The sequence below is a fragment of the Siphateles boraxobius genome, unplaced genomic scaffold, assembly GCF_051911475.1.
Source record: "Siphateles boraxobius isolate OS27281-9 unplaced genomic scaffold, OSU_SipBor_1 66, whole genome shotgun sequence".
Taxonomy (NCBI): domain Eukaryota; kingdom Metazoa; phylum Chordata; class Actinopteri; order Cypriniformes; family Leuciscidae; genus Siphateles; species Siphateles boraxobius.
The window spans coordinates 14,404,424-14,430,842 of NW_027509193.1; the positions used below are offsets into that span (position 1 = coordinate 14,404,424).

The 26,419-nt window shown below is 38.4% G+C and overlaps 2 protein-coding genes across 4 annotated transcripts; one reads left to right on the forward strand and one right to left on the reverse strand.

The window, feature by feature from the left end:
* Positions 1 to 5,493: 5,493 nt before the first annotated feature.
* On the forward strand, positions 5,494 to 15,947 carry atp2a1 (ATPase sarcoplasmic/endoplasmic reticulum Ca2+ transporting 1). Of its 2 annotated transcripts, XM_077212519.1 has the most exons (25): positions 5,560 to 5,675; positions 5,824 to 5,962; positions 6,605 to 6,622; positions 6,752 to 6,834; positions 7,908 to 8,012; positions 8,568 to 8,706; positions 9,709 to 9,789; positions 9,888 to 9,973; positions 10,063 to 10,360; positions 10,505 to 10,671; positions 10,784 to 10,872; positions 10,953 to 11,055; positions 11,148 to 11,279; positions 11,563 to 11,688; positions 11,769 to 11,987; positions 12,079 to 12,190; positions 12,527 to 12,750; positions 12,975 to 13,195; positions 13,298 to 13,500; positions 13,630 to 13,715; positions 14,015 to 14,148; positions 14,249 to 14,366; positions 14,653 to 14,770; positions 15,185 to 15,224; positions 15,657 to 15,947. In XM_077212519.1, exons 2-24 carry the CDS (start codon positions 5,845 to 5,847, stop codon positions 15,187 to 15,189), a joined length of 2,985 nt encoding a protein of 994 aa, XP_077068634.1. In that variant the 5' UTR covers positions 5,560 to 5,675; positions 5,824 to 5,844; the 3' UTR covers positions 15,190 to 15,224; positions 15,657 to 15,947. The 2 variants fall into 2 exon arrangements, with proteins under 2 accessions (XP_077068633.1, XP_077068634.1); XM_077212518.1 differs by lacking the exon at positions 15,185 to 15,224 and having other exon boundaries at positions 5,494 to 5,675.
* A 6-nt stretch (positions 15,948 to 15,953) lies between these two features.
* On the reverse strand, positions 15,954 to 25,998 carry rabep2 (rabaptin, RAB GTPase binding effector protein 2). Of its 2 annotated transcripts, XM_077212521.1 has the most exons (13): positions 25,768 to 25,998; positions 24,963 to 25,112; positions 22,059 to 22,147; positions 21,460 to 21,837; positions 21,009 to 21,104; positions 20,196 to 20,294; positions 20,002 to 20,112; positions 19,801 to 19,879; positions 19,560 to 19,571; positions 19,387 to 19,442; positions 18,366 to 18,464; positions 18,176 to 18,292; positions 15,954 to 17,438 (listed from the first exon to the last, which is right to left on the reverse strand). In XM_077212521.1, the coding sequence occupies exons 1-13, from the start codon at positions 25,811 to 25,813 to the stop codon at positions 17,334 to 17,336; spliced, it is 1,437 nt and encodes a 478-aa protein (XP_077068636.1). In that variant the 5' UTR covers positions 25,814 to 25,998; the 3' UTR covers positions 15,954 to 17,333. The 2 variants fall into 2 exon arrangements, with proteins under 2 accessions (XP_077068636.1, XP_077068635.1); XM_077212520.1 differs by lacking the exon at positions 19,560 to 19,571.
* Positions 25,999 to 26,419: the final 421 nt, after the last annotated feature.

Below are 26,419 nucleotides of genomic sequence, written 5' to 3' on the forward strand. Positions count from 1 at the left end.
GAACTTAACTTGTATTGAACCCAAAATATTCCTTCGCTACTGAAGCTATTAGTTTTAGTCAAAAGTAACACATTTGACTGTCATTGTAACAGCTGCTGATGACTTATAATGAGCACTGATTAGGCTAATCATTTTGGCATCAGGCATGTGTGTTTCTCCTGTGACTGGAGCCAGTAAGCCATGAATGTGAGTGTCAGGCCACTACGTGTGAAATGTAGCATTTCAGACCCTCTCCCTAGTTTAAATCAGTGTCCAAGGCATGACAAGGACGGCCCTTTTAGGGCAGAGCATTCCAATCAAAACATGACCCACCACAGATAGAACAACCTGAAGAATGGAGGAACAATAAAAGCAAACAAAAAAACACCTCATCAAAAACAGAGCGGGACAGTAAAGAGGATCCATGTACACATATGGCATGGACACATGACATGCTCTTAAAAAACATCCTGGTTCAGCTCCTTGATCCCCACACATATACAGTACATTTAGCTGTTTGTTTGTTTGTTTGTTCCATAGTAACCCTAAATCTCATCCTAATTGTATGGGAACAAATATTGTAACTCTATAGTGGACAGGACAACTGCACCCTTTTAATTTATTGTCAGAGAAACAGATACCCATACCCACACCCGAACACATGCAGAATGCATACAGATCCAGCCCAGCGTCACCTCTAAATTGATCCCATCCAGTGGTGTTTACACACACTACAACCACACGTGCTTACGCTCATAAACCAAACTAATACACATACTAGATTTTTTTAATTTTAAATAAATGGTATTGAATAGCATTAAATGCTAGTAATCGTAATCGTTTTCTTCTATCAGTAACAAATTGCAACTGATAAAAAGAATGTTATGCATAATTAATAGTAATTATGGTACAATAGTAACTACATGTAACATGTGTAACAAAGACACTGTTTAATTATAAAAGTATAATTACCTTATTCGTTAATCGGCATTTTAATTTAATGTAATAGATTAATCTGTCGTCCACTTAGGTGAAAACATCAAGTGTTGCTAAGAAACAATACTAGTGGTTGGGCCTTGTAAGGCTACAGCCTGCAACAGAGCAAGAGGTCGACACCCCTAAAGCCAAGCTAAATATAACCTGGAGGGGAGAAAGAGAGAGAGAGAGAGTGGTTTTTAAGTAAGTGTTGGGCTTTCTGTGGGATATCCTCTGCCCTCTCCTCTTTCAAGAATACCCAAGGACAACCCTCGCTATTATTAATAGCAGTAAGAAGCTGTTCCCACAGAAATGTTCCTTCACTGTAAAAGCTGATAACTGTTTTTTCACAGCTGTGACATCTGATGTACCCAACCACCTATATAGATAATGTTTGTCCCTGCATCTTTTATTTCATAGAGTGAGATGTGTCAAAACACATTCAATTATAAATGGTTCAAAGGTGCTACTATTAATTTTACCCAACTTAAATAACAAAGGAACAAGTTTTATTGCATTAGCAATAAAATTGGGAATAAAATGTACAGTATAACACTTGTGTAACCTGATAAAGATTAAGTAATATTAAATAATATTTTTCATTTAAAAAAATATTTAATTTAGAAGTTGCCACATGAGCACTTTAGATTACTTGACATAACACTTTTAGGGGCAGAACATTTTTCAAAGCAAGCAATACATCCCTTCCTAACGTAAATGTAAAACATCAATATTAAATAACAAATAGTTGTCAAAAGTGCTTTTCCGGGTCCATCGAGATGATCTTATGAATGTATTGACGTGCCTTCTGCGTGTGTAGCCTATATAGAGGTGTTAGTCATTAAAGACCGGATTACGGCACCATACTTTGGAGCCAGAGATTCAAATAACCAAGAATAGGGACAGTGCTGAGAATTTAACACCATTCCTGTCCAACACCTGTCACACACAGCACGCACACATGTACAAAACATACTGTACACGTGTGTAAAATGACATTGGCCTCTGCATATGGTACACTCAAAGATCAAAAAGGGGGTTTAAGCAGCAATGCCATAAAAGAACTGCTTTTAATTTCCAAAAGAACCATTCAGTGAACAGTTCTGTTTTCTTAGTGTAAACAACATTTTAATAATCTGAAGAAACTTTTTCCTTTCTTTTGTTAAAGGTTCTTTGTGCGACCATTGATGCCAATAAATAACCTTTATTTTTTTACTATATTCATGTTCATTTATGAATTAAAAAGTGAATGAGAAAGAAAGGCCACATTAATCACTTAAGGAATTTGTCATTGGCAGTAAAACTACAACAGCTGAAGCACTGTCAAATCTTCCCAAGCTGTTGTTCCCCCTTATTTTCCCCTTTATTACTTTCTCTGATTCCTCAAGTGCACATTTTTTACTCTTTCACTCCTGATCTTTTTCTTCATACTGGTTTCGCTATCTCCATTGTACACTCCTCTCACTCGCTACTGTATAAATTTAACCTTCAATTCATCCCTGCATCTTGGCTTTCCTGAGCCCCTCTTCTCTTTCCCTTGATCCGTCTTCCTGTCATCAGCAGCGTCTCTGTATTCCGCAGGGCAAGTGTAGACCTAAAAGGGAAGACACATACACAATGACAGAGTTACAGAAGGATAAATATACCCATAAAACCAGGGAACTTTATTTCTTAAATCTTTCGGCACTAACCTGTCAGTTCCATGTGTCCCATCTCTTTCCAGTAAAACATCAAATGTCCTGCTATCACCACTGAATGAAACAATTCCTATCAAACTTCCTGTTAAAGTCCAAGTGCTTTGCCATTTTGTACACTGCTATCTTTCACACCTATAGCAGCTGGTTTATTGATAACATGTAATGATATTTCATAAATATTTTACACACACACACACACACACACACACACACACACACACACACACACACACACACACACACACACTATATATATATATATATATATATATATATATATATATATATATATATATATATATATATATATAATGGCACTGTTTTATTCAATTCAATTCAATTCAATTCAATTCAATTCAAATTTATTTGTATAGCGCTTTTCACAATACACATTGTCTCAAAGCAGCTTTACAGAAATTACAGAAATTTATCCCCGAAAATATTTAATTTAGTTGTCAAAAATTACTTATATCGTTCAAAAATCAGGGTCAGAGTGTATTATAAATCTTTGTATACAAATTATTTTAATTTAAGAAAATCCACAAGTCCAATGACTCTGAATGATCATTTTTTTTATCTATGTGAAACATGCTGCAACATGAGCACAGACATGCCAGCAGCACCGGGACACATTCTGTGGGACGAAAGGGAGGCATGTCAGATTCGTGACACACAAGGACACCTGATGGGGCCAGGGTCAGAAAGGGAGCAAGGGGTCAGAGTTGAAAAGTCACAGAGAGTCAGTGGTGAAAAATAATTAAAGTACTTTCAAAAGAATGAAATAACAGGAGAATGACAAATGAAACACGAGGCCCGTGTGTGAACTTCAACAGTAACAAATACCCTATAATAAATAAAATAAATTATCTGCTGTACCCCTCATGCTCTCCGTTTCTTCAGCAGCACTGGAGCCGTGGCTGGAGCAAAAATCCAACAATTGCTGGTCCACATCACTCAGATCTATTTATACAGGACACACACAACTGCAACTCAATCTACAGTTACACAAGTCCCGAAAGAACCATCAGCCCCCACCGACACAGATGAGAGTGTCTAGTTCCACTGTTACACCTACATAACAATAGCTGAAGTAGGAGAACAAGTCTTCAAGCAAACATTTCAGAGAGGAGAGGCAAAGAATGGTTTTCAGAGACTATACTGAGAATATTGTAGACCAGCATGAACATACTATGTTAAATAAATAAAACATTTGTGGACAGTAATATTTTAGTATTATTCATATACTATTTTATAAATATTATTTGGTAATATTACCAAAACATATGATAAGACTCATATATTCTAAATATTCTAATTGTGCTGATCCAATCTGACTTCTGACCTGTAATACTGCCTGAATCACTGTCGCCTCTGGCTTTTGGCTTGCTTAGTTGGGGACACTTAATATTCAACAATATTATTGATCTGCCTGCATTGATACCACTGTATGAGAACTGAACTGAGCTGGACGATGACATCATTGTTTTCTCCAGAGCGTCTAAATGAACTAAATTAATAACTTTTTACAACAGAAATGAACCATCAATGAACTTACTTAAGCTGGACTATGACACTATTTTCTTCTAGATCTGCTGATACAGCATTATTTTCATGTTATCAATGTGAAGCTGTTTTGAAACAATCTGTATTGTAAAAAAAAGCGCTAAATAAATTAAGGAGACTTGACTTGACTGTGCATTACTAGACCTATGCAAATAATGTAGCCAATAAAACTGAATAAATATAGCCTACTAAACACTGGGAATTTTTTTTATTGATTATGTCATGTTGTCCATGTAATGGATTTAGTTTCAGCTGACATTGTAATGAAAGAGTGAACCCACTCTAAGGCAAATGATCTGCAAGCCTGTGACTTGAGGAAATTACCATCATTTGTGTTGTTTTAAATTATGATGCCAAATGTCTTAACCCACTCACACAATATCATTTTAAACAACTAAAGATTTCCACTACACAATACAGTGGAAAAAGAAGAAATATTAAATGCAAAAACTTTTTTGTCCAACTTTATCCATTGATTTACTTAGTTTACCCCAATTATCAGCTTTATATTGAAAGCATTGAAAGAATGGGCATTAAATGGGCTACAATCACATGGTGGATTCTTCCTGTCTCTAATTTGGTTTGACAAAAACTATTTAACCAGTCATCCATCTTTGTCTATTAATCCAAACTATCTGTCAACAGGATAAAATATCTATAAACGTAGAGCCCTCATTTGCACCTTAACGCCCCTTCTTCCTACTTTTTTCCCTCTTTCTTTCCCTCTTTATGTACTCTTGCTAATGAATCCCTCCTCAGACGGTTTTACAGCACACTTGCCATGTCTGAAGTGCTGCTTTACCCTCACTCACTTTTCCCATAACTGTTCATCCCAGGTGCTAATCTTCTCTGAGGATGGAGACCTGACAGTCTTCATACATTTTCAAAGTCACATTATAGTTCTTATAGAATGGATAGATATTTTAATTCCCTACCACAAAGTTGTACCACATAATTATAACAAAGCCCTGCAAGTTTTTAATCCCCACAAAAGTCCTTGGTCATGCATATCAACATCCCAAAATCATTTGAGCTATCATTCATCTGACCCTCCCCACCATCACCATCCCAACACCACAATTCCCCATTCACCGTCTCCATTCCCCTGTTGGTGCATGTTCCAAAAACAGACCCCAATTTTAACCCCGCTTTCAAGGCTGCTCACTCCCACTGCAGTTGTCACCCAATTGCTCCAATCACATCTCTTCATCTCTTTTACCAATGCCTTGCCCCTTCCCCACCATATTTGTATTATCTCAGCCAATAGTGGGCCTCCTCTGGGTGTGACCTGGGTGATGGTTTGCCTGGTGTCTTTATAAAACTCTATGGAGATGAGTGGAAGTTTGCACTTTCAGTCAGCCCTGCGCTCCAGAGGAAGGAGAGCAGAGAGAGAAAGAGAGAGGGGAGAGAGAATCAAGGGGCCATCTGTTTTGTCCCTATCCTACACTTTAAAAAGTGTTGGTGCGTACTCTCTCAATCTTTTTCTTTTCTTTTTTATAATTAAGGGATTCATTAGTTTCTCAATGACCTGTAAAAAGTGTTAAGACCGGACATTTCTCAATTCTTGTGGAAATCCAACTTACCTACATCTTGTGCTGTTTTTGTGAAGCCTCCCCTTTGAGCAGACAGGATGGAGAACGCACACACCAAGGAAACAGCAGAATGCCTGGCCTACTTCGGCGTGAGCGAAACCACAGGCCTCGCTCTAGATCAGGTCAAGAAAAACCAAGAAAAGTTCGGATTCAACGGTGAGGAAAGCATGGAAAAGTGGATGGAGGCTTCTAAAAATATGAATGGATGTTTGATTACAATAAAACAAAGTTGATGTGAATTGACAAAACAAGCAAATTTTGAAGCAAGAATTCCCAACTTTGTATTAAGAATGTGTTTCGTGTAGAATGATTATTTTTGATTAGTTAGTTGAGAACAGGCATCAGACAAGATGAATGAGTAACACTGTATGCATTCAAAACTGAGAGAACAGTTTTTCTTACCAGAACATGTTGCATTTAGAAGAAATTAGAGCTCTCAGCCAAAGGCAAAATAACCCTGAACAGATGCACTGAACCATGCTGCACAATAACATTAAGTTGCAAAAGCAAGATTAGAAAGACAAATAAAGAAAAAAGTGACAGCTGAAACACAGGAACCATTTTAAACCTACAGGGACTTCAGTAGAAGGTCAAACAGAAGGACAAATTGCTAGACTACTAATTGAATAGTTTTATATGTGCGATCTAATTTCAGAATGAATCATATTATACAATTATTTAATATTCTATGTTATGGTGATTCTTGATGGGAAAGATATTATTGTCTAATTCTAATGGTTCTGTTTTGACCACCTCCTCCATTCATCTTGTCGACTGGACTAAATTAACCAATCACAGAGCTGCCCGCTGAAGAAGGTAAGTTTTACATTTACTGTTTTTATAGCTTTATATGACAAGATCTAGACCTAGAATTGAAGGCATGTCTGTATTTTACGCATACTGTCTGTCTATCATACGCATCTATCTACCTACCTTCTCTCTCAGGCAAGACCATCTGGGAGCTGGTGGTTGAGCAGTTTGAAGATCTCTTGGTCAGGATTCTGCTGTTGGCTGCCTGCATCTCTTTTGTAAGTAAATAGAAACAGCATGACATCCTAATGTAGTCTAAATCTTCAGAAACCTCACTTTCCACAGGTAGCGCTTCAGGAATTCAGTAATGGGTTAAGTCTAAAGTCACAGAGCTGTAACATTTTAATGACTTCACAGGCTTTAATTTATGGGTGCAGACAATGATTGATAATGTACATGAGAAGGACAGGGACACATTTCCCACATTCCCATCCGTTCCTGTCAATCAAGTTAAACAGTAACCCTTCAGCACTGTACATATAATGGGTAGACCATAATCCAGCTGTTTGTCTGTGCCGGGTAGTATGGAACCCTTATGGTTGCATAAAACAACAGCGCTAGCATGAGGCATCTTTTTTTTAGTCCCAGATGCGCATATGCCCTTGCTGTTGAAATTTGAGTACATTCTGTACTGATAATGAAACCGTGTCTGCACATGAAACTGCATTTCTTCCTTTCTTCCAAATTAGTTTTGGAATAAATGAAGCAGGCAGCATTAGTTCTGCTGTTTTGTTCAGGCCCATGACATCACAGCTGTCATTATGGCCTTAGAAGGCCAGGAAAGAAGCTTTGAAGAGAGAAAAAGAGAAAAGAAAAAGTGAGCGATTAAGACAGAGAGAGGGAGAGAGTGTTATTTTAAGGTGGTCTTAAGCCAGTCCAAGAAACTGTATCCACCCACAAAGGTCAAAGATGGAAGGAATGAAAGACAGATCAGTAGAAATACTGTAAAAGTGAAGAAGAGAAAGACAGACAGCAGGTGCTAACGTGCCGTAAATCGAGTAAAGCATGCGCACAAGTGAGAATTAATGGAAGAGGATCAGCTGTACACTTCAACCATAACTCAATGTTCAGTGTAAGTGGGTGTGCGTGTGGGTGTGTGTGGGGTGCAAAATTTTCAGAGGCTATGCATGCACACACTCATTCACAATTTCACATACACCCACTGGCTCTTTAATTAGACTCTAATGAGGTGCACAAATAGTAGATCTTAAATCGATATATTTTCTACCTCTCGAAAGGATCTTAGATGTCTCTCTCACACTCCAGCTCTCTCTCTCTCTCTGTTCATCAGGTACTGGCCTTGTTTGAGGAAGGTGAGGAAACCGTCACTGCCTTTGTCGAGCCTTTGGTCATCCTCCTAATTCTTATCGCCAATGCTGTGGTTGGAGTATGGCAGGTGAATATGCACATCAATTTTACATTCCCAATACAGTGGCCCCAAAAAGTATTTGAACACTGAAGGCAGCCTCAAAACAAAACAAACAAATAAAAAATAAACAAATTCTATAAAATGTCTAAACAAGATACACTTATTTTTAAAGAAATATAAATAAATTTAATTTAAAAAAAAAAATATATATATATATATATACATATTTTCAAGAAATAAAATAATCAACTTTACTTTTAGACATTTTCAATGAGATGCCATTTGGTTTATATTTTGTGATATAATACAATAATATTCATACATTTCAAGAGAAACTTAAGAGCCTAAAACTGGTGGTGTAAATGACATCACGGGTTAAAGGCACAGCCGTATTTATAGGGGCATCAGGAACACAAATGACGACAATGGTAAAAATACTAGAGGCTGGTCAGATTTCATCAAGGGTCCATGGGGCTGGCACAATAGTAATTTAGAAAGTATGCACACCCTTGGAAGGAGAGGGCTGTCAAGGTGTAAAATCCTAAGGGGAGCAGGAGCTGATCTAGATGTTTGTTTCTACAGGAGCGCAATGCAGAGAGCGCAATTGAGGCTCTAAAGGAGTATGAGCCAGAAATGGGCAAAGTCTACCGCGCTGACAGAAAGAGCGTACAGATGATCAAAGCCAGAGAAATCGTTCCTGGAGACATTGTGGAAGTATCAGGTATACCAATGGATCTGAGCATCTGACAGTAGAGAACAGAACGATTCCATAATGCTCACACACATCAGAATAGCACAAGCATCTGAAAATGTAAATGCAGAGTAAGCAACACCTTCAAGCCAACTGTTACACTGTGTAACCACAACGATGTCAAGTAATGAGACATGTGTAGAGGGGACAGGATTATATAGGACTCATGCCCTTGAGAAAGTGTGAGCATCCTTTTAAGGCATTGAAGGGGTGTGTGTGACAGCGGGAGGAAGCATATAGAGTAATGGGATCAGAAAAGGCTGAAAGAACCCGCGAGAGCACGAGCAAAGAAAAGGCCTGTATATAAATACATCCCAGCACCTGTTCCTCTACTTGCCCTCTCTCAATCCCTAGCCCCTTCTCTTTCCCTCTTCCACCTGTTCCTTCCTCATCACTCATTTTTCTCTCCAGGCCTCTTGTTTACACCACAAAGAAGGTCAACTTGTCCTTGCTTTTCTTTTTCATTCAATTGTCCCTTGATCAGATCCTCCTTTTTGATCTCTAATCTTTCACCAGAAGTTCTGCAAACATTATTGACAGTGACATCTTTAGACTAGATTAGAGGCCAATCCTGCTTCTAGTGGGTCATTTTCCTGCAAAATGTAGCTCCAACATATCTGCTTGGATGTTTCATTAATCCTAACAACCTTGGTTAGGTGGTTCATGTGTGTTTTAATAGGGTTGGAGGAGCTAAACTCTGTAAGAAGGTGGAACTCCAAGAACAGGATTGGACAACCTAGACTGGACTAGAAAAAAAGGAAGCTTTGAATATACATAATTTTAGAAACTTTTATAATGAAATAATTGGAAATATTTGAAGAAAACTCAATCAAATCAAGAATATGACTGATTAGACACCTTAACCGCTAACACTAAGTGTCATTCTAGAGCCTAGAATGATGTTAGTATTAGGTTTGTGCATGTATTGTTCTTGATATGCGTTTTCTCAATTCTTAACTTTTTCCTGTGTAGTTGGTGACAAAGTCCCTGCTGATATCAGACTCACCGCCATCCGCTCCACAACTCTGCGTGTGGACCAATCTATCCTCACTGGTTAGTCTCTGATTTACAACATCTGGGCTCCCAATACACACAAAAATAAACATATTTCTTTTGGCCTTCTCTGACCTCCTTTATCACTTTATTCTCAGGTGAGTCTGTAAGTGTGATTAAACACACAGAGTCTGTTCCTGACCTCAGGGCTGTCAACCAGGACAAGAAGAACATGCTTTTCTCTGTGAGTTTCCCTTCCTTCAGCCTTTTGTTGCTGTTCTCCTCTGTCTCCAGCACTAGCCCTGAAACAACATCTCCCTCTCATTGTCCCAGGGCACTAACATCGCTGCTGGCAAGGCTATCGGAGTTGTGGTTGCCACCGGCGTCTCAACTGAGATCGGTAAGATCCGTGATCAGATGGCTGCCACTGAGCAGGAGAAGACCCCCTTGCAGCAGAAGCTGGATGAGTTCGGTGAGCAGCTATCCAAAGTCATCTCCCTCATCTGTGTGGCTGTCTGGCTCATCAACATTGGCCACTTCAACGACCCAGTCCACGGCGGCTCTTGGATCCGTGGTGCGGTATACTACTTCAAGATTGCTGTGGCTCTTGCCGTAGCCGCCATCCCCGAAGGTGAGAATACAGGAGTCATGAAACAAATCAGTGTGAAATCAAGAGTAAAATGCAGACAAGATTCACGACTCCCCTTTTCAATGCAGACTTTGTAAGTTGAGCAAATCCAACCGAGAGTATTTTACTCTTTTCTTTTCCGAGCAGGTCTGCCCGCTGTCATCACTACCTGCTTGGCTCTGGGAACCCGACGCATGGCTAAGAAGAATGCCATCGTCCGCTCTCTTCCCTCTGTAGAGACTCTGGGCTGCACATCTGTCATTTGCTCAGACAAGACTGGCACCCTCACCACCAACCAGATGTGTGTTACAAAGGTTTGCGAGAGTCTAACTCCAAAAGCAATCACTAATATACCAGTCATCTCGATACAACCAGAAAATACTTCTCCTTTACACACCGTTTAAGCTTTATTCTCTTTGTATTTAGATGTTCATCATTGAAAAGGTGGAGGGTGAATCTGTGGCTCTTGATCAGTATGACATTTCTGGATCCAAGTACACACCAGAGGGAGAAGTGTAAGTGATTTTATATTTATTAAGTGACACTCACGCACAAACACACACAGACTCACCATTCTTCTTTCTTTACCTTGCAGCACTAGAGGGGGACTTCCTGTCAAGTGTGGCCAGTACGATGGCCTTGTTGAGCTGGCAACCATCTGCGCCTTGTGCAATGACTCTTCTCTGGACTTCAATGAGGTAAACAAACCTTATTCGGTCTCCATCTCATCTAAGCTTTTCCAGTTGTGGAGCAATAACAGAGCTTTACTCTCACTTTCCTTGTTTTACAGTCTAAAGGAATCTATGAGAAAGTGGGTGAGGCTACAGAGACTGCCCTCTGCTGCTTGGTTGAAAAGATGAACGTGTTCAACACTGACGTCCGTGGTCTGTCCAAGGTTGATAGAGCCAATACATGCTGCACTGTAAGTATCTCAGTCTCTTCTGCACCCTTTAAGTTCATTTTGTACAGCTGTATTGTGTCTGAATATATTTCAGTTCTAAGTCGAAATCTTTTGTCTCGTTTTCATGACTGAAATATCACAAGGATAGTTATGATAGTAGAATTTATTTCAACACACTTGAGTTTATGGCTGGATTTTTGTAATGGATTGAGATGTGCAATTCTGCCACGTGCCAAAATTAAATTTTCATTTAATTCCATATCGGTCATTATATCTATGTAGTTTGCTGCTCTTGGTTTCCTAGGTGATCAAACAGCTCATGAAGAAGGACTTTACTCTTGAGTTCTCACGTGACAGAAAGTCCATGTCTGCCTATTGCTCCCCTGCAAAGGCCTCCAAGGCCCCTGTTGGAAACAAGATGTTTGTCAAGGTAAGACTGATCCTTAAAATGAACGAGTAAAAATGAATACCTGAAAAAGAATCTAAAGCACAAAACTGTTATTGTTGTAGGGTGCTCCTGAGGGTGTGATTGAAAGATGTGCCTATGTGCGTGTTGGCACCACCCGTGTGCCTCTGACTGGTCCAGTTAAGGATAAGATCATGGCAGTAATCAAGGAATGGGGTACTGGCCGTGATACCCTGCGCTGCCTGGCTCTGGCAACCCGTGACAACCCTCTGAAACGGGAGGAAATGAACCTTGAGGACTCTACCAAGTTTGCGGAATATGAGGTATTTTTGTTAAAGAGAGAAACATGGCCAAATATTCCATCTTACATGATTTAACCCTGCATTTTTCTTCTTTTTTTTGCTTTCCTCACAGACTGATCTCACCTTTGTGGGTTGTGTTGGTATGTTGGATCCTCCTCGTAAAGAGGTTGTTGGATCCATTGAGCTGTGCAGGGCTGCTGGAATCCGTGTGATCATGATCACAGGTAAACCATGTTACATTTTCAGTGCTGACATTTCTTAAAACTGGAGGGTGTCATTCTAGGAAAACTGTCAGTCTGTTTGTTGCTCTGTGACACAATGATTGATCCTGCTTTGCCCGTTTTTTTTTTACTATTCCTGAAAAAATAAATAAAACAGGTGGTCATATTATGCACAACAGTAAACTTGCTTGTGATGTTAACTTCACAAGTTAGCAGAAATTATTTAATCTCCCACAATGATACTTCACTGGCACAGAATATTTGAAAAAAAGAAAAGGTTAATATTAATGCAGTAATCCTGAAAATATCTTAATACTTCTCGACTTTTTTCGTTTCCAGGAGATAACAAGGGTACTGCTGTGGCTATCTGCCGCCGTATTGGCATCTTCACTGATGATGAGGATGTGACAGGCCGTGCTTTCACTGGCCGTGAGTTTGATGACCTGCCACTGGCCCAGCAGAGAGAAGCTGTGCGTAAGGCTTGCTGTTATGCTCGTGTCGAGCCCTCTCACAAGAGCAAGATCGTTGAGTTCCTTCAAGGCTTTGATGAGATCACCGCCATGGTAAGTGAACTGAATGGAGCAAATTAAATGGGACAAAAGAACAAAGACCAACTGTGACCAGACAGGATCTTGGTCACTTGGTCAGAAAATGTCACTCCTTTAAGTTGAAGTGGACTGCATAGTAGTTTAGAATCAACTAAACTTAACATGCGTGTGTTTTTTTTTACTATAAAATGAAGTCTTACCTTTTTAATATTCCATTAACCCCATTATACATACTCTAGACTGGTGATGGTGTGAATGATGCTCCTGCCCTGAAGAAGGCAGAGATTGGCATTGCCATGGGCTCTGGCACCGCTGTTGCCAAGTCAGCCTCTGAGATGGTCCTGGCCGACGACAACTTCTCCAGCATTGTGGCTGCTGTTGAGGAAGGCAGAGCCATTTACAACAACATGAAGCAGTTTATTCGCTACCTCATCTCCTCTAACGTCGGTGAGGTCGTCTGGTGGGTGACAGCCTCTCGCTCACACACACATATATCTATTTACCTTCTGAAATCAGGCATAGGTTGATTCTAAACCTTATTTATTTTCTCCATCTTCTTCAGTATCTTCCTGACAGCTGCTCTTGGTCTTCCTGAGGCTCTGATCCCCGTTCAGCTTCTGTGGGTGAACCTAGTGACTGACGGTCTTCCTGCCACCGCTCTGGGCTTCAACCCCCCTGATTTGGACATCATGGGCAAGGCTCCCCGCTCCCCCAAAGAGCCTCTCATCTCCGGCTGGCTGTTCTTCAGGTACCTGGCCATTGGAGGTACGCTATTTTCAATTTTTCTGATTTATTCGTGATCCATTATAGGTTCACCATGCATTCATGCCATTGTACCATCCCTGATTACCTCAGATTGCATTACATATTCTGTTCAATCTCTTTTTCTCTCAGGTTATGTTGGTGCTGCAACTGTTGCTGCTGCTGGGTGGTGGTTCCTCTACTGTGACGAGGGCCCCATGGTCTCATTCTACCAGCTGGTGAGTCTAGCATGATCTTTACAATAATGCTACAGGTAGTGTTGCAATACTCAAGACAGAGTCTAAGACCATATTTTCTGTGACTAGTCGAGATCAGCTCTTTCAAGTCAGAGTGTATTTCAAATGCTCCTAAAAATATGGTCTTGGACTTGAGTACTGCGGCACTGGCTACATGGATACAATAGTTGCTGCCTGACGTCTCTGAATGTTGAGAAGACAATTGCTAGCAATAAAATACAGTAATAACGTGATACATTTCACAATAAAAAAATAATGCTGTACCTATTCTCTGTCCCCAGTCCCACTTCATGCAGTGCAGTGCTGAGAACGAGGACTTTGCTGGCATTGACTGCGGGGTGTTTGAGGCCGCTCCACCCATGACAATGGCTCTGTCTGTGCTGGTCACCATTGAGATGTGCAACGCTCTGAACAGGTCAGAACTGACTTACTCCAAATCTAAACATCACAAACCAGCTCAATATCCTTTTTTTTATTTTGCTGATTGTAACATACATTGGTGCATGTTTTTGAAGCTTGTCTGAGAATCAGTCTCTGCTGCGCATGCCTCCATGGAGCAATTTGTGGTTGGTTGGAGCCATGTCTCTCTCCATGTCTCTGCACTTCATGATCATCTATGTGGACCCTCTGCCTGTAAGTACTGCATCCATCATTGGTTCAGTTTGTTTTTTATTAATATCACAGGCTAAAGGGTCTGCCATTAGGGGGTGACCAAAAACATATGTGCCCAGGAGACCATGATTAGGTCCAGCCCGTAGACACTTACATTTCCCAAACACTGCTGAATTTAATGGCAAATGCATAAAAGTGTCAATATTTTTCTTTCTTTAATTCATTGTAAGTTTATTGCATCATTCTGTTTAAATTCAATTGCTTTTTATCATCTGTCATTTGCTAATCTCTGCCTTTTTTCTAATAGATGATCTTCAAGCTAACCCATCTCAATGTAGAACAGTGGATCGTTGTACTGAAGCTTTCTTTCCCCGTTATCCTCATCGACGAGGTGCTCAAGTTCGTTGCTCGTAACTACCTGGAGCGTAAGTAACAATTTAACACACACACACACAAAAAAACATACGGACAAATTTAGATTTACAAAATATTAAATAAATGATACATTTTCATGTAAATATATAACAGTTCCTAAATACTGATATTTAAACTAAACACTCCAAGCATATTTAAAATGTAACATACAAACACAAAACTAAATGTTAAAACAACTTACTGTATGTAATGAAGACTTGACTAACTCATTGAATATTAACAAGCAAATTCCCATGATGCTTTATTAATTTCTCTTTTAAAATTGTATTCTCCTATATTTATTGCTTTTAAACCCTCCTCTCTGCACCCCATTTCTTCCAGTGGTATAAATATTCGTCCTCTTTATCCTTCTCCTTCTTACTCTTACTCAATCCCCTATTTAACCCCTCTTTATCTCATTCCAGCCTAATCCTGTCCCCATCCATATTCCTGTAACAAAGCAAGGTATCCCACAATCCTCTCTGTCTCTGCCTGCCTGCGGCCCTGTGTCTGTTTGTGTATAGACAAATTGTGCTATGTTCTTTGGCTTGTTGATTGACATATAAATATGATACTGTCAATCATAGAGCTCCTCAGATCTGAATCAGTGAATGACTGTACAGTAATGCTCCATATAGGTAATACATGCCATTGTAGATGCTTAATGTCTTAATGCCAAATTCATACTCATATATGTGGTTCTGTCTGGTTAAAACCATACAGATTCTGCTAAATTAAAGCACATAGTTTAAAGAATATTTACATAATTATGACTTTAAAGACATTTAGGATTATGTGCTGCATATCAATGTATGCCTATATTATTCAAACTCTACAATAGTGTTGTAGACTAATCTTTATTGCCTCCTGTCTCACATAACTGATTTTCTTTAACAGAGAAAGATGAGAATCTTGTGTCCAAAAAGTGGGACTGAAAAAGAGAAAAAGAAGAACTGAGAAAAACAGAAAATTCACGTGGAGTGAAAAAGTGAACACTGTGAACCAGTGGAAATCACCCATAAAATGTTAAAACTTATTGAACAAAGAAAAAAAAGTTATTTAAGTAAAAAGTGTTACGTATATGCATTAAGACTTAATATATATATATATATATATATATATATTGTTATGAACAGTATATTCCAATGAAAATGCTATTCTTAAAATAAAGATGTGTATAAAAAACAAGCGTGGTCCGATACCATCTTTTACTTTATTCTAAATTTTTCATATTTAGTGCATTCAGATTTGTTACAAACATTGTGCTATATTTACATTAAAACTGTTTGAATGGGGCTAATAAATGTTAGTGTTTTATCACATATCATTGATCTTCCACTTTTGGCTCAGGCACCAGATACTTCATAATGAACTGATGGCTCTTTCCAGTAAAGTGACTTTGGCCATAAACTCTTTTTGAGCTTTGAGTGAAATTATTGTAGCTTAGACAATAGTATAGTGAGGGGTAACTGTAACACACAAAATATATGCAGATTTAAGTGGACACCTTTTCAGCATATACTGAATTCTCGCTCTGCCGGAGAACAATAAGTTGAGAGATTGTTTCTACATAAAAATCATTTGAGGTATAAAAATATTACATTACATGTTACATTTTCTTATGCCGTTTAAAGTTTTAATGTATTTATTGTAAAGTAAGATAAATTGTATTTTTTGGTTTTAAGTAGACTGAAGGAATATGCTAACACTGTTGCTGGTGGTACTCAAAAGATTTCATCATGGAAAGGGACAATTGTAACACTAGTTATGAATAAAAAATGTATGAATCACAAATAAGCATGATTTCACAAAATATCATTAGATTCGTATCTAGTCAAAAACTAGTTACACTTAAGATATATATTAAATAGTATCATATTTTAGTAAAAATGATGCATCTCATTTTTAACAGTTGTATTCATTACCCACTTTTACTTTAAAAAATGTTTACACAGCTAATAAAATAGATTAGCACCAAACATATTCAGCAATTAAACCCACATGTAATAATATTTGATATTATGAGTCTTTATCAATATATGTTTATTAATGGTACTGTTACTTTGGCACATATATTTTATTTTCTTATAGCAAAATATGTCAGGATGATCTATAGTAGCTTATTATAATGGGGGGGGGAAAAATAAAATAATGTACAATTGCCCCCAGTCTCCATCCCCAGTTAGCTTTTGGTTTTGATTTTTGCTGGACAGGTGCTGATAATGAGTTATATATTTATATGTCATTATCTATTAGGAAAGAAGGATTAGGCCAGCAAGATACAACTTACACTGCAGTAGCATTAAGTCTGCAGACAATAGTTAGAATTTCACAAAATTCAAGTATTAGCAATTCCAATTTGTTCAGATTGATAAGGAATCATGTTTAGCCTGTATGTTTTGAGATCATTAGAAGCATTGTGAATCCATGTGTGCAGGAATAGTCTTCGATCAATGTCAATGCATTTCTTTTAATGGAGGCAGCCCACCTCAACTTGGACCTTTCTGAGGACCCTGCCCACAGAATCTCTTCCTTTAGGTCTTCCGAATGTCACCTGTTCTTATATTTATTGTTTTATGTGGCATCTGCAGGTAAATCAGTGACTTCTTCAATATCCTCCCCTAGGATCTGCTTGACTTGGTTCAATGATTCTGCTTGACGAATCTGCTCCAATTTCACCTGAATGCAGAGAGAGGAAATTGAAAACGATTTAAAAACAGTGCAAACTTTAATACAAAATCAACAAGCTAAAAAAATCAAACCGTCACAGTTCTAAAGTATATAACTGGATATATACAAGACTTGTGAGCTCACTACACAACTGTCTATTATATAATTTATACAAAAATTGCAGCAGGACATTCAAGTCATATCAAAAATTAATTAACTACAAAAGGTCATTATTGTTTAAAATAATTTTTACTCGTATGAGGGCAAATTTTTTCTAATCGTAAAAATATTACACAATGTGTAATTTAATATGAATGTTGGGTTATAATTTTTAATTGTTTTTACATTTATTTTTAATCTAAGATTTTAAAGAAACAGACATACACAGAACACAATAATAAAATATTTATAAATAATATTTTTGTTTAAAGTTGTTTTTTGTTCATGCTCCCTCCTCCCTTATGCTCTCTCATTGAATGAGAACCATTACTGTTGCATGGCTCAAAACACAAGAATGTAGCAATAAATTCAAACAAAATATCATGTGACACGTCAAAAATTGCATCGCTGAACTGTTCCTGCTAAAAGTTTTAGTCGCAGACCTCGAATTTTTGTCTGCAATAGCAAAATCATTTATAGTAGAAAGAAATCATGTAGTGAGATCACGTCATTATGTGTACATCAAAATTGATTGACAACAGAGACTGCATTGTTAGAAGAGTAAGAACTTCATGCTGATCCAGTACCTGCAGTGACTGTGAAAGATGCACAAAATCCTTCTGCACAGTCTGACTAGTGTCTAGTTGAGTGTGCAGACTGATCACCTGACTGCGATACTCTAAACACTGCTGCTTTAACACCGCCTGAAAGATACAGAGAGATGTAAACTACTACATAATAAAATTCAATCATATTTTACACATCAAGATGGCCTACCTTCTCCTGGATGTGAGATTTGTTCTCTTTCTGAAGGTGAGCAAGCGCCACCCGAAGACCCTGCACCTCCACGCGACACTCCTGCAGCTCAGCCTTCAGCTGCACACACAGATGGAATAATGCCTACATTCTCACTGGAATACTCATCGTATATACACTGATAGTATTTGAAACAGTTATGCAATATACAACAGACATTTTCAACAGCACTATTCTACATGGTTGTCACATGGCCATATTACAGGTGAAACTCGGAAAATTTGAATATCGTGCAAAAGTTTGTGTATTTTGGTAATTCAAATTAAAAGGTGAAACTAATATATTTAATATATATAACTACCGTATATACATATGCATGATTATACTTTTCAGAGGGCAGACATTTCTGTATTTAAAATCCTTTTTTTTATTGATTTTATGTATTTTGTATTATCTCGTTTTGAATTTGGGGTTTTCATAAGCTGTAAGCCATAATCATCCAAATTATAACTTTTGCACGTTATTCAAATTTTTCGAGTTTCACCTGTATGTTCATGTTTAAATTTTTGAGTGCATCCAATATAAGGAATGAATGGGATTATTTTTCCATTTCGCAATCCAATTTTGTGTAACAATGTCTCTTTGTAATGTGATTAAATAATGAGACGATCATGTTATATATAAAAACGTATATTTAGAATAAGAATATATATATATATATATATATATATATATATATATATATATATATATATATATATATTATATACAACAACAACAATAATACACCGATGATATCACTGGAAATGGTAGGCCAAATTTGACTAAAAGTAAAGGACCTAAACTTATGGAGAAATACAACACAGGTTACAATGGCACTGAAGTACAAACAAATGGGATTTGATGTTCAAAAGATATCTTGAAGGAATTATTTAATTGTGAACACCCAACCACCCAAAAAATAATAATAATAAAAAAGCCTTTTTGAAAACCAGCTAGTCCCACAAGAAATAACACCTAAGAATTAAATAATTAAAATTACCTTTTCCCTTTGGATCTGTATGCGGTCCGTCTCTACTGTCAGGCTGGCAAGCTTGACTGAGGGAGAACGATTTTAATCACAAACTGACACTGGGCACACTAAAATATAAACACCTACCCTTAAATAACAACTAGGATCTACACTATAACTGACTAAAAGTATGCGTGACTTGCCTTCTAACACCTCTGGAGGAGCAGATGTGACAAGAAAGATGAGGAGAGGAGGTGAGAGAAGAGAACACATGCGTCAATGCAGAGAAACCCAAAGAATCAAAAGATTTAATTAACAGAATTGGCAGACATGATTCAAATGTTGTATTGTGCAAAACTATATAGCTTGAATGCAATTTAAGTCACCTTGAATTAAAACATCTGCCAAATGCATAAATGTGAATGTAATATATTATAGACTGACCGCTCTCCTCTGTGCGCGTCTCCAACTGTTCCTGTAGGTTGACGATTTCAATACGAAGCCTCTCCTCACAGTGAGCTGCCTATGTATAGAGATATACTCTGACTTAAAGACTCATAAACACAAATACACACAACATTCAATTCTTCCAGACCTCTGGCCTCCTTTCGTCAAATCCGCTTATAAACATACACACTCGCATACCTCTAGAGTTGGACTGTGGGGCGGAAGGCTATTCTCATCCACATCAGCTTCTTCACCTTTCATCTTGGAGAGTTCATTACAGACTCTCTTCTGAGAGTAAGACAGCTCTGCCTGGGTAAAAAAATACATGCAGACTCTTAAAGAGTTTGTGATCTCATCGGGATTTTGGCTCATGGAGTCAACCTACTACTCACCAATCTGCTCTGAACAGCATTTTGTGACTGGCTAAAAGATTTCTGTAGGTCTTGAAGGAGGGCCTCAGAAGTCTGCACCTGAGACTGAAGTAATGACAACTGCAATAAACAAACACAAAGATATTAATATATGAGAATTTGTTTTGCAAGTAATCACCTGCAGACATGCTATATCAGGGTGTATGCTCAGAGAAATTAAACCACATTAGAAAAATATATTATATTACATACATCCATTAAAAAGTCAGTAAGACTAATACTTTAAGTAAAATGAATACCTTTATTCAGCAAGGACACATTAAATTGATCAAAAGTGACAGTAAATACTTTTATAACGTTACAAATGATTTCTATTTCAATTAAATGCTGCTCTTTTGGACTTTCTATTCATCAAAAAAAAATTGTTTCCACAAAAATATTTAGCAGCACAACTGTTTTTATCATGAAATAAGAAATTGAGCAGCAGATCATCATGATTTCTAAAGGATCATGTGACACTGAAGACTGGAGTAATGATGCTAAAAATTCAGCTTTGCATCACAGGAATAAATTACAATTTATTATAGACTAAAGTTAAATCTTATCGACTCTAAAGTTTTGAACAGTAATATATTGTACAAAGCTGTATCTCAGATAATTTCTTTATCTTACAAAGGGGAGAATTTAAGACAGTTACAGTCCATAAGTGCAATGTAATCCAGACAATAAGAGATGGTAAAATATTTTTTTTGCATATCTGTACTTTTTAATTTGTCCATGCCTTGTTGCAAAAAAAGATCTGTGGCGAAAGACCGGAACTGAGAGTTTCTCTACCTGTTTTTGTGTCTCTGTGCTTTGCACATCCAGTTCTCTCTCCAGATCAGCTTTCTGCTTTCGAAGCTCTGTCCCCTCCTCTTGAAGCTCTACAAGCTATAATGGCATGGCAATAATATTCAGCAAATAAGTTGAGAGGTGGTGGCATCATGCATTGACATCAGTGATCTCTAACGCACTGATTAACAAACAACAGCCTAGAAATGTCCCACACTTTGTAAATGGCAAATGTTGTTTTCAACTGTTTGCAACTTACTGGATAAGGGCTGCACTCATGAAGAGCAATTTCTAATTGATAAAATATTTTAGAGCCAAGCAAAACTTGGAAAACTTTCCATTACTTGTTAGTATTTTGTCAATTTTCAGGCCTGGTAACAGCAGTTTTAAAATTTCCTGATACAGTTGTCCATTGCAATAAAAAACCTGCTAGAAAAACTTGAATTATACTGACATGTGCTTGCAATTTGTCCCAGTCAGCATGCGAGATCAGCCTGTGTCCTGGTGGTGGTAGGTAGATTGCTTCAGGCACCAGCGTTCCTGTGGACACCAGTGAGGCAGTGTCTTCTTGAGGAGGCGGATGTCGGGGCAAGGAGGGAGTGTCCAGAGAGAAAGAAGACATGGAGGCAGAGTCACAGTGCTGGGGGAAGTAGTCCATCATCAGGCCTGTTGTCTCTGTATCTGACGTCTCTCCCAACAGCTCCAGTGGATCAGAGTCGGACCCGGAGCCCTCATGGTCAGAACCTCGCGGGGGAGAGGAGTCACCCTGTGGTCCCTCACTGTTGGGAGAAGTACCCTCCAGCTTGCCCTTTTTTAAGGTGCCTTTAACGCCCTACATGCACAATGAGAAGTGAGAAATGATTTAGAAAAAGACTGAAAGTTAAAGAGGGACACTGTAATACAGAAAGTGAAAGAAGTTTGCAATAATATGACAAGGGGAAAAATACTTGTTTCCTTCTGGAGACATATGTCAAAAAAACACCAGTACTTATGTCTTGGCCTGAGTCCTTGGATAAGAGGGAGAAAACTAGAAAAAGAGGAGGGACACCTAACCTTAGTGTCATGGGGCAGAATGGCTCTTCTCCACTGTGCTCGCTCTGACTGCAAAGCAGATAATCTGGCCTCATACTGAGCAGCCGTTTCTAAGGTGGGAAAATAACAAGAACTGGATGTCAAGGAACTGGAATCAGTCATTGAGTAATTATGAAACATTTTCTGTCGCCTCCAGTTCTTTGGGTAAAATTCTACTTTGTGACATTCAAGTTAGCATATGGAATGGAAAATGCAACCGACTTCTGAATTGTGACAAATCTGAGTGCGTTGGCTTATCGAACAAAAAAAATGTAGGGTGAGATTTATTTGTATCGATTGTATTTACATTTATGCATTTGGCAGATGCTTTTATCCAAAGTGACTTACATTACATTCAAGGTACACTATACATTTTGAATAAGGTCAGTTCCATACTCTACTGTTTGAGCAACAGGAATGCAGTGGTTAACTGGATTGTGAAAAGCAAGTGATGCATACAGGAATGGAGACCGATTTAGAGCGGCCGGGTTTAAATACGTCAGCAGAGTAAAGTGATTCATATCACATTTTGAATGAAGATAAGGTAATTCTGTTACTGCTGCAAAAGACTATACCCTTTACAATATCATTAGTTAGATATCTCATTATTTTAAAGTGGAAGCATCCCCTACCCTTGATATGTGGATTTAAGAGGTGCTCAAGAAAATCTGAATCTCACTCACAGGCTCCTTAAAGACCTTTGATAAGGTATGGTGTTCCTTTTTGGATACTGTACTGGCGGACTCCATAGACAGTTAAGCTAAGAACCCTCTTTTATTTACATATTTATCATTGCATGACTGTTATCATTCCAGGCCCAAAGAAACCTTGTCCCAAGGAGAACAATGATTTCAGACCAGTAGCATTGACATCCATTGTAATGAAATGTTTTGAGAAATATATGGTGTCTCTTCTAAAAACTGAGGTTAATAAAAGGTTAGATCCCTGGCAATTTGCCTATAAACGGGGTAGGAGTACAGATGACGCTATAAGTAGCATCACCCACTTAGTCCTAAAGCATTTGGAGGACCCGAAGGCCTACGCACGCTTACTTTTTATAGATTTTAGTTCGGCCTTCGATACTATTCAGCCAGTTATTTTACTTGAGACACTTAAAAATATGGGTGTAAGCTCTTTTATCGTTGAATGATATTACTCATTTTTAACTAATAGGACACAATAAGTACATCAGGCAGTCTCAGACCCCAAATCCATCAGCACAGGGGCACCACAGGGTTGTGTGAGCTCCCCTGTCCTTTTTACTATCTATACCAATGAATGTGTGAGTAAACATCCACACAATTACATTGTTAAATTCTCTGATGATACTGCTATCCTTAGCTTATTGTATTGAGACCAAGATACAGTCTCCTACCATTCAGAAATAAAACAGTTTGTGGACTGGTGTGATGTTCACCATCTGATGGTTAACGTCACTAAAACAGAGGAGATTATATTTGACCCAAGACCAAGCTGTGAACTTAATCCTGTATTCATTCACAACACACCAATACGTCAGGTTACGTCATAATTATCTGGGTGTTTTTATTGATTGTTCCCTTACCTGGCACATTCATGTTGAGAATCTTTGCACCAGGTTGCAACAAAGGATGTACTTTTTAAGAAGGTTAAGATTGTATGGTCAATAGCAAACTCTTGTTTCTGTTTTTTAAAAAGGATTTTAGAGAGTGTGATACGGTATAACATGCAGACCTGGTATGGTAATCTTTCAGTTCAGTTTAAATCCAATTTGGGGCGTCTGATTAGTACAGCTTTTAGAATTGTAGGTTACCAAGAACAGTGCTACCTACAGTCATTGTACGAAAAATCTGTGCTCAGGGAGGGACATAAGATTTTGGATAACCCAACCCACATTCTCAATAAGGAACTAGAGTTGTTACCCTCAGGTAAACGATTTAGAATGCCGAACTGCAGGTTAAAGAGGTATAAGAACTCATTCATGCCAGCTGCCATTAAGATGCACCTACTTGTACACTTTTTATTCTCACTGTGTTGTGTACAAACATCAACTCCCCCTCGCAACAACATTTGTTGGCGTGTGCACTGACGCGAGTGCATGACAATAATCCCTCTCTTCCAGTATTTTGTCACTCACATGAGATTGCAGAAACTAACAAATGTCAAAAACGATACAATCAACTCCCAATTGACAAAACCTACATTTTTTCTCGTCAGAGAAACCATTTTCTTCCCTACTATGACGTAATTCTGAGTAAAAAAATCCTTTTCAAACAAGAAAAAAACTGTTGGGCAGGACTTGATTTTGTCCATGGTGAATTGATTGGATGATTGTGGTTTGCTATTGCTGTGATGTCACGTGAGTGACAGGTTGTCCCGCCCTCACATCAGTGAACATCACCAGAGAAGAGCAGTTGCTGCAAGAGTTACTTTGGTTAAAGGTTTTACGGTCACATGAATTTTTTTTAAATAATGATGTGTGCAACGAGAAATCATTTATAATAAATACTATAATGTTCAATAAAAAATAAGATCTGTTCATTTTGATTTGCAAATCATTTAAGAATGTTTGCTAGCGTGAGGGCAGGACAACCTGTCACCACAAAAGCAAACCACAAGGATCCAATGATCCAATCAATTCCTGATGTACAAAATCAAGACCTGGCCTACATTTTTTCTTGTTTGAGAAGCCACTTCACTCGGATATATACACCACCATAGGGTAAAAAAAAAAACTATCACAACTGCCATTTCATGCTGACTTTAAAAAACAGTCTGTGGCATTTCTGACACATACAGAAGCTCCACTTTACCAATCAACAATCCCCAAACAGACTTGTGCTTTACCTCCATTAGTAGGTGGACCATATTTATGCAATCCCTCCCTCCCTCCCTCTTACTCCTCACCTCTCAGAGCCTCCTGCAAGGACTGAATCTCCTGGTCGCATTGTTTTTGCAGATCCTGCAGCTCCTCCTGTTTGCTCAGCTCACAGATCCTCGCCACACCCTGCCAGTGTTCCAGCTGAGCTCGGCACTCGATTAGCTGCGTCTGGAGTTCTACAGGGAAACAATGCAGGACATCTGAAACTCTTCTAAATAGTATATCCTCCGTCTTATTTTTAAAGAATCATTTAAAACAGGTGCATAGTATGAAAACAGGTGCGTGACAGATCAGTGACACACATGAAAGAGCTCTACTTCATTAACAAGATGGGTTTTGCCAAAAGCAGATTAACCCTAAAAGTACTTGATTTGATTTGTCCAATGTCTATTCAAGATTTAAACCTGACACATGGCAAATAATCTTATATTGACTCTAGTCTTAAACACCTGTTGATTTATGCTGTACCGCTTTACTGCTATTATTCTTATCAATATAAAACGGTCCAGAATTTTTGTAAAACCCATTTAAAATATGAGATCTGTACGGTTAATTTAAGCTTTGTCAGCTATATAATCGGATATGTTTGCAGGTCTAGCTCAAAATGGTAATCATTATTTACGGATTTAAGCTATCGTGCTATCGGAATTATGGTAAATACTAGTTTTTCCCTCTCGAGTCGAAATTTTAATGCGATGAGCTCGTAATGACGACTTCAGAAGTGGGAAGTAGGACATTTCCGATAGCACATGAAGACAGCGTTAATCTCAAAAAGCACGGAATAACTGGCATCGATACTCTGTAATTTAACATGTATTAATATATCCATACCATCACTGTCCTCACTGCGCGATGCTGGTATGTCCGACACTTCCATGGTCTCAAGTCATTTGTCTCGATATTTTCGTTTCGATATTTTTCCCTTCGTCTGCATCCGTCTTCCTTTTCCTGTGTGAAGTGTAGCAGGGCCGGGTTTCAACCAACAAACTGCACCAAGAGTTCAGGAAACAACTTTCCCCGGTTCAATCCTGCGGATGTTAACGTCACCTAACCACCCTCCCTAGAGCCAGTTAGCCGCGCGCGCACACACACACACACACACACACTGGGTTAAATCTAGTGAGCTGAGCTACACAGGCCGCGCTTTTGGGCCTCATAGGCGTCCGAAGACTGAGAGCGCGCGCCTGTGATGCTGTCTAGGTAGGCAACTAACTAGATTATGAGACGGATCCAGAGAGGATGTGGACGATCCAAGAGATCCCATGCGGTCTTCGCTCGTTGAAAATATATGCAAAGTCATGACGTTTAATGTAAACGCATTGTTTTGTCATTTCAATGACAAAAAAGAGTGAAAAAGAATACAAAAACACTTTTTGTAGACACCGCCGGTTGTCGATTACAGACTATATATATAGCTATAGCCATGGTTACCATTTCTACAATATAGTTATTACTTATAAATCACAAATTGTTACCAAGACAT